Here is an 8543-nt window from a genome sequence, read left to right on the forward strand (position 1 = left end):
ACATGGAGCATGTCCTTGTGCTGAGTGAGCCCAGCACTGGCTGCTGGCAGTGACCTGTGTTTCCTCCCCAGGCCTGCTGCTGCCCCAGCTCCTGCAGCACAGATGTGGAGCTTCTCCTTGTGCTGAGCCCAGCTGTGGCTGCTTGGCACAGACCTGGAGCCTGTCCTTGTTCTGAGCCCAGCAGTGGCTGTGGCAGTGCCCTGTGTTTCCTCCCCAGCCCCATTGCTGCCCCAGCTCCTGCAGCACAGAGCTGGAGCCTGTCCTTGCTGTGAGCCCAGCAGTGGCTGTGGCAGTGCCCTGTGTTTCCTCCCCAGCCCCATTGCTGCCCCAGCTCCTGCAGCACAGGCCTGGCACACACCTGGAGCCTGTCCTTGCTGTGAGCCCAGCTGTGGCTGTGGCAGTGCCCTGTGTTTCCTCCCCAGCCCCATTGCTGCCCCAGCTCCTGCAGCACAGGCCTGGCACAGAGCTGGAGCCTGTCCTTGTTGTGAGCCCAGCAGTGGCTGTGGCAGTGCCCTGTGTTTCCTCCCCAGCCCTGTTGCTGCCCCAGCTCCTGCAGCACAGAGCTGGCACAGACATGGAGCCTGTCCTTGTGAGCCCAGCAGTGGCTGTGGCAGTGCCCTGTGTTTCCTCCCCAGCCCCGTTGCTGCCCCAGCTCCTGCAGCACAGAGCTGGAGCCTGTCCTTGCTCTGAGCCCAGCTGTGGCTGTGGCAGTGCCCTGTGTTTCCTCCCCAGCCCCATTGCTGCCCCAGCTCCTGCAGCACAGAGCTGGAGCCTGTCCTTGCTGTGAGCCCAGCAGTGGCTGTGGCAGTGACCTGTGTTTCCTCCCCAGCCCTGTTGCTGCCCCAGCTCCTGCAGCACAGGCCTGGCACAGAGCTGGAGCCTGTCCTTGCTGTGAGCCCAGCAGTGGCTGTGGCAGTGCCCTGTGTTTCCTCCCCAGCCCTGTTGCTGCCCCAGCTCCTGCAGCACAGAGCTGGAGCCTGTCCTTGCTGTGAGCCCAGCAGTGGCTGTGGCAGTGACCTGTGTTTCCTCCCCAGCCCCGCTGCCCCCGGCCGCCGTGCGCCTGCTGAGCCCGGGGCACCCCGACAGGCTGAGCGTGGCCTGGGGGGCCCCAGCTGGGGGCAGGGATGGATACAGCCTGACCCTGTACCGGGCAGCCCTGGGCACTGTGGCAGCCACAGCCTCGCTTGGCAGGGACACCCACAACTTCACCTTCACGGGGCTGGCCCCAGGGAGCAAATACCTGCTGGAGGTGGCATCTGTGGCTGGCGCCTTCAGGGCACCTGCAGGGAACGTCAGCAACTGGACTTGTGAGTACCTTTTCTGAGGGGATGTGTGTGGGTTGTCTGCTTGTTTTTTCTGCCTCTCTTGAGGTCAGGATTGAAGGCACTTGACATGATAGTTCATGTTCAGACTCAGGTGTTTATTGTTTTCTTATCAGTGTTACAGCCTCAAAACTGAGTTCTGCAGTCTTTTATTAGCAAGGCACAAAATGGCTAACTATCTCTTATTATAAGGTCGTTTAGGCTAAACTATCCAATTGAGAACTGACACCTAAATTATTTTCCCTTTTAACCCAATAACTGATCCCTCAAAGCCCGCACGGGACTTTTCTGTCCAATCACAAAATGCCACCCAAACCCATGGAGAAGGAAGAAGAAGGTAAAGAACAACCTGTCTCGACCTGAAAACCTCCATCTTGCTTCATATTTATTTCTATATTCTAAAACCCCAAACTCTAAGTTTTCCACCCTGTGATATTACACACTTCTAACCAACTACATACCCATAATCCCAGTGCTATCAGTTTTGGAAGCTTCTCCACAGCCTCAGGTCAATGCAGTGTTCTCTTGTGGGTCTGTGCCTTTCAGCACAGAAAGTCTAAAATTCTCAGCATCCAGGGTTCCAACAGATGTGTGCTTTGCTGGGCAGTCAGGAAAGCTGAGAACAGCCAAGAACAGGGCCCTGCTGACCTTCACAGCACAGCCCAGGCAATGGCAGTGAGCAGGGCTCTGCCCACTCTCATCATCTCTGCATGGCTGGCCCAGAGAGTGATGGTGAATGGTGCTGCATCCAGCTGGGGCCAGTCACCAGTGCTGTCCCTCAGGGCTCTGTACTGGGACCAATTCTATTTAATATTTTTACAGATGACATGGATGAGGGCATCGAGTCCTTCATTAGTAAATTTGCAGACCACACTAAGCTGGGAGCTTGTGTTGATCTATTGGAAGGAAGGAAGGAGGGCTCTGCAGAGAGACTTAGATCAGTTGGATGGATGGGTAGAGTCCAACAGCATGAAGTTTAATAAGTCCAAGTGCCAAGTTCTGCAATTTGGCCACAAAAATCCCCTACAACGTTCCAGGCTGGGGATGGTGTGGCTGGACAGTGTTGAGGCAGAAAGGGACCTGGGGGTGCTGGTGACAGCTGGCTGGACATGAGCCAGCAGAGTGCCCTGGTGGCCCAGAAGGCCAATGGCTCCTGGCCTGCATCAGGAATGGTGTGGCCAGCAGGAGCAGGGAGGTCATTCTGCCCCTTTACTCAGCACTGGTGAGGCTGCACCTTGAGTGCTGTGTCCAGTGCTGGCCCCTCAGTTTGGGAAGGATGTTGAGATGCTTGAGCGCATCCAGAGGAGCACAACGAGGCTGGAGAGGGGCTGGGAACACAAACCCTGAGAGGAACCACTGAGGGAGCTGGGGGTGCTCAGCCTGGAGAGGAGAAGGCTCAGAGGTGACCTTGTCACTCTCTACACCTTCCTGAAGGGAGGTTGTAGCCAGGTGGGGTCTGTCTCTTCCTCCAGGCAGCACAGCACTGACAGAACCAGAGGACACAGTCTCCAGCTACATCAGGGAAGGTACTGGTTGGATATTAGGAAAAAATTTTCACCAAAAGAATAAAGCACTGGAATGCTCTTCCCAAGGAGGTGGTAGAATCACCATCTCTGGATGTGTTTAAAAAAGACTGGACATGGCACTTGGTGCTAGAGTCTGGTTGAGGTGTTAGGGCATAGGTTGGACTCGATGATCTTAAGAGGTCTCTTCCAACCTCATTATTCTGTGATTCTGTGGTTCTGTGGTTCTGTGGTTCTGTGATCAGCTCCACCAGCCTGGGTGAGGGCAGCTGGAGCCCCAGAGCCGTGGTTCAGGGCAGAGCCAGGCAGGAGGAGCAGCAGTGGGGAGTTCACCTTCCCCTGTCCCCAGGCTGGCTTTGTGTTCCCTCCTCGCCCCTCCCCAGGGGACAGGGCTGTCCCTGCTCACACAAGCACAGAGAACTTTGCAGAAGCTTTCAGCTGCCTCTGGGCTGGTGGGTGGAGCCACACAGTGGAGGATAAGGGTGCTGTCCATCTAAAAGATCTAATATATATATATATTTTTTTATTTAATTTATCTAGATTTTAATGTTTTGTGTTACTAATATAAAAATAAGTTAAAACATTTATAAATAATAACCTTTAATAAGTTGAATATTAATAAGATTGTTTCACTATATTTAAGTTCTCTTGAGTTACATTTTATCACTCTACTGTTCTATTAAAATTAAGTTTATTATTCTGTTATTAAAGTTTATTCATTCTAAGTTTAAGTGCTGTTTAATATAAAGATCTAATATATATATTTTAAATTTAATTTATCTAGATTTTAAAACCTTTTGTGTTAATAATATAAAAGTAAGTTAAACATTTATAAATAATAACCTTTCAATAAGTTGATAAAAAATAACCATTCAGTAAGTTGAATGTTACTGTTATTAAGTAAAGTTTCACTATATTTCAGTACTCTTGAGTTACATTTTATCACTTTATTATTCTATTAAAATTAAGTTTATTATTCTTTGTTATTAAAGTTTATTCATTCTAAGTTTAAGTGCTGTTTAACATAAATTACCCTAAATCTTGTTAAAAGTTATTTATCTAAACTGTAAAATACATAGTTAATTTTCTTAGAGAAGTAAGTGTGGTGCATCCTAAATCTTGTTAAAAGTAATTTATCTAAACTGTAAAATACACAGTTATTTTCTTAGAGAAGTAAGTGTGGTGCATCCTAAATCTTGTGAAAAGTAATTTATCTAAACTGTAAAGTACACAGTTATTTTCTTAGAGAAGTAAGTGTGGTGCATCCTAAATCTTGTGAAAAGTAATTTATCTAAACTGTAAAATACACAGTTATTTTCTTAGAGAAGTAAGTGTGGTGCATCCCTTCTGATGGCACTGCCAGGAGCCCCAGGCAGTGTCCTGGGTCCCTTTGCTGACTGATGTGTGTCCCATCCTGTCTTGGCAGACCCCTTGGCACCCCGCAATGTGTACATGACCAACCAGGGCTATCCCAACAGGCTGAGTGCATCCTGGAGAGCTGAGCCCCAGGGACAGGACAGTTACAGGCTCCTCCTGTACCACTCAGGCTCAGGCATTGTGGCAGCCAATGTCTCTGTTGGGAAAGGCACCAGCAAATTCACCTTTTCTGGCCTGGCTCCAGGACATAAATACCTGCTGGAAGTGGTGTCCATGGCTGGGCCCTATGCAGCCTCGGCAGGGAACATCAGTGACTGGACAAGTAAGTGTCAGAGCTGGAGATTCTGCATCCTCACGAGGCTCAGCCTTCCCATCTGGGTGGGCTCAGCACCTGTGGTGGGAAGGACAGAGACTCAGCCAGGGAGCTGCAGGGTCAGAGAATGGTTTGGGTTGGAAATGGATGTTTTGGAGACCATCTAGTCCAACCCTCCTGCTAGTGGCAGGGACATCTTCAGCTAGATCAGGCTGCTCAGAGCCCTGTCTAAGCTGACCTTGGATATTTCCAGGGATGGGATGAGATGGGGTGGGAGGTACCAGTGTAGCTGTGGGACCATGGGCTGGACAAGCCCTGGTGGATGGGAGGGTGGGGCAGGGCAGTCCTGCTGCCTGTGGCAGGGCCTGGCAGCCACCAGTGCTGTTCCAGGAGACAGCCCATGGCCCCACCGGCTCCTCCAGGCACGGGTGACTGAACAAGAGCCCAGCAGTGCTGCTCTGGTAGATGACACCCACGGCCTGGGGGGCCATGAGGCCTCACAGCTGGGGGGGACACCCCACCATTCCTGCCGCATTTTTTCCAGGCACTCAGAGAATTGCTGGCATGGGGTATAAGGGGAGGATGGGCTTTTTTTTTCTTTTTATGGAATGTGGAAATGCAGATAAGCACAATAAGCCTTTTCATGTGCTCGTCCCCACAGTCCCCATACTTTGCTTGGGGAATCCAGCAGTCCCTGCTCCCACGCTCAGCCATCCCCTGGCAGGGTGCAGGGAGTCATGTGCAGAGCCCTTCGGGCAGGTTTCTAATGAAACTTGCTAATTAGCAGGAAGAATCCATCTCCTCACACTCCTCACTCTGTATGTCCTTCAGCTGCCATTTAAAGGTCATTTCTGGCAATGTTATCACTGAACATGTGCAGTCTCCTTGTGTCACCCATGTCCTCCTTGTGTTTCTGTAGAACAGAAGAGAGCACATGCATACCAGTAACTGCTCCTGGTGTGGTTTTTGTTGCAGCCCCCTCAGTTCCCCAGAATCTCTCGGTGGTGGCTGAAGGGAACAGCAGCATGCTGATCTCCTGGGGCAGTGTCCCTGGCCAGCAGGACGACTGCCAGCTGTGGCTGCGGGACCCCCGGAACAGCTCCCTGCCCTGGAGGCAGTCCCTGGCCAGAGGACAAGTCCAGCACCTCCTCCAGGGGCTGATCCCAGGCAGGAACTACTCTGTGTCCTTGAGCTGCGTGGCTGGGCCCTACTGGAGCAGCACCAAGCCCTTGGCAGTGCCCGTGGGTGGGTACACGCTGCCATGGGGAGGGAGGGAGGGGGCAGGATGGACAGGGAGAAACACCTGGGGGGCCTCAAGTCTGGAGTGTCAACAGAGGCATGGGAGGTCTTGTGGTGGGAGATGGAGAAAGCCAAGGTGACCCTCTGGCTGCCATTGGCTCTCTAGGCTAGCCCCACCACAGAGATCTCCTGGCTCCCTGTGCAGCAGAGCAGGCTCTGCAGATCTCCACTGTCGGTGTCTCCTGTCAGATGGGAGCTCATTCCCACTGTCCTGTGGCCCATGGCACAGCAGGCTCCCAGGCTGCAGGTGTCCAGCTCTGCTCATCTCACTGGCCTGGGGAGCAGCTGCTGACAGGGGCAGAGGTTGGGATTTCTCTTATCCAGTGAGTCCAGAGCCTGCCCTGTCTCCTTTGCAGAGCCAGATCCAGTGAAGGATGTGCAGTGCCTACCAGAGTCAAGGAGCCTTTACTTGAACTGGACAAGCTCTCCTGGAGATGTGGAGGCTTATGAGGTGGTGACAGAGAGACTTTCTGAAGGACCCCCCACCTCCAGGCTTACCATGAGCATCCCTTCAAGCGAGGCCAGTCTGGAGGGGCTGGAGCCAAACTCCTCCTACCAAATCCTTGTGAGCACCGTGGGCATGAACACCCTGAGGAGCCAGGCTGTGACTCTGCTCTGCAGCACAGCAGTGGAGCGTGAGTCCCTTCTTTCTGTGACAGTGTTCACAGGGGTCTGAGGAAGAGGGAAGAGACGAGGATCTGACTCCATGTTTCAGAAGGCTTGATTTATTATTTTATGATATATATTATAATAAAACTGTACTAAAAGAATAGAAGAAAGGATTTCATCAGAAGGATGAATAGAAAGAAGAATAGAATGTACAGGCAGATTTCATTCTCCCTTCCTTGTCTTGGCAGACCCCTTGGCACCCCGCAATGTGTACATGACAAACCAGGGCTGATCCCCATCCCTTCCTAAGAATAGAAAAAGAAAGAATGATAACAAAGGCTTGTGGCTTGGACAGAGAGTCTGAGCCAGCTGACTGTGATTGGCCATCAATTAGAAACAACCACATGAGACCAATCACAGATGCACCTGTTGCATTCCACAGCAGCAGATAATTATTGTTTACATTTTGTTCCTGAGGCCTCTCAGCTTCTCAGGAGGGAAAAATCTTAAGGAAAGAATTTTTCATAAAAGATGTCTGTGACGTCTTCCCACAGGGAAACACCCCAGGAGGAAGCACCTGGTGTTGCTGGTCAGAGCTGGGGGCTCTTTGGGGTGCCTGGGAGCCCCATGGGGCTGCAGTGCCCTGCAGAGGGTCGGGGCTCTGTCTGTGCTGCTGGGACCATGCCAGGCTGAGCAGGGGGAGCAGGGACACACTGACACTCTGTGCCTGCTGGTTGTTCTTGCAGCCCTGCCCCCTCCCCTGCGTGCAGAGGTGTTCCCAGTGGAGGCCAGTTCCACAGTCATCATCTCCCCCGAGCTGTTCAGCGAGGAGAACGGCCAGATCGAGTACTACGGGGTCATCGCCACCACCAACGAGTCACGTAAGTGTCCCTGCAGGTCCCAGGCTGTGCTGGCTCCCTGGAGGGCAGCAGGAGCCCTGGATGTCCCTTTGGCCACTGTCACCTTGCACGTTCCCCTGCAGTGCTGAGGCCCACCCAGGAGATCATGGCCAGCACGTGGTACGATCACTACTACGGGACAGAGGACTCCTACCTGGCAGTGCTCCTTCCCAACCCCTTCCACCAGAGGAGCTCCCCCAACACCTGGAGGGTGCCCGTGGGGACAGAGGAGTGTGGCCAGTCCAGGGCCACCTGCAATGGGAAGCTGAAAGCCAACGAGCAGTACAGGTGAGAGATGTCAGCATCCCTCCTGAGGGAAAGGAGGAGAAAAAGGACTGCACGTGTCCCTGCAATGCCACTGACAATCCAGCTCCCTGGATGTCACCTCAGCCTCACACCCCCAAATCTCCAAGGGTTTTCCACCCAGCAGCATTTGAGGAAGACAGGGCTGGCATGCAGGGAATATTAGGCAGTGTAGTTGGCAGGGACAGGGAAAGCTGAGGCTGCCAAGGGCTGTGTGTGTTGTCTCAGGAGCTGAGCAGATGTCCAGCCCCCAGACAGGAACTAAAACAGATGCTGTAATTTGTAGGACCTTCGTTTGTGACTCAGAACCATGTGCAGACAGTGCAAAAATGAAACTGATTTGGAAACAGTTCCAGTGGTGCCTACTCAGTGGGAGGCCCAGAGGCTGGGGTTAGCAAACACTCAGGCTGAGGTCCGAGTTCCCCGTGAGACACACACATGAATCCAACAGTTATAAGTTCAGAGTCTTATTTGACAGTAAATAAGAAGTATTTATTTATTTGACAGTAAATAAGACAGGAACATGGAGGTACATATTTTCTTGTAGGGTACCTTTAAAACTGCTGATAGAAAACCAGGTTTTCCACTGCTAACAAAGAAAGGTATCTTTAGTCAGTTGTGTTAATTTATCAGCTCACAGTTTCATCAAATGGGGACCACATCCACAGGCATTTCTGTGATCCCCCAGTCTGGAAGGTTATCCCATTTCACTTTAAAGAAACTGGCAGCAAGGATGGCTGATAAAACCATTGAGAGCATTAGGAAAAGGGAATGAAAGTCTGTGGGAGAGTGTGTGCATGAGAGAGCTTCCCTTTCCACTGGGAATAAAGGGAGAATTAAATCTGCCTGTAGGTTTTGTGGGGAGTGGGTGTTGGACCTGCTGGCCCTCCTTTCCTTT

The 8543-nt window shown here is 51.9% G+C and overlaps 1 protein-coding gene across 2 annotated transcripts in view; it reads left to right on the forward strand.

Moving 5' to 3' along the window:
- LOC129130368 (receptor-type tyrosine-protein phosphatase V-like) overlaps positions 1 to 8543 on the forward strand; it is a 50158-nt gene that overhangs the window by 17264 nt on the left and 24351 nt on the right. For both annotated transcript variants that reach the window (XR_013185175.1, XM_054648773.2), the window contains exons 15-20: positions 1035 to 1307; positions 4272 to 4544; positions 5511 to 5780; positions 6191 to 6469; positions 7190 to 7324; positions 7426 to 7630. Coding sequence is in view for 1 of the 2 variants with exons in the window: in XM_054648773.2 (XP_054504748.2) it covers positions 1035 to 1307; positions 4272 to 4544; positions 5511 to 5780; positions 6191 to 6469; positions 7190 to 7324; positions 7426 to 7630 (1435 nt within the window). In the remaining variant the exon portion in view is untranslated. The remainder of the gene's footprint in view (positions 1 to 1034; positions 1308 to 4271; positions 4545 to 5510; positions 5781 to 6190; positions 6470 to 7189; positions 7325 to 7425; positions 7631 to 8543) is intronic.

This window comes from Agelaius phoeniceus, chromosome 25, assembly GCF_051311805.1.
Source record: "Agelaius phoeniceus isolate bAgePho1 chromosome 25, bAgePho1.hap1, whole genome shotgun sequence".
In the NCBI taxonomy this organism is placed as follows: Eukaryota; Metazoa; Chordata; class Aves; order Passeriformes; family Icteridae; genus Agelaius; species Agelaius phoeniceus.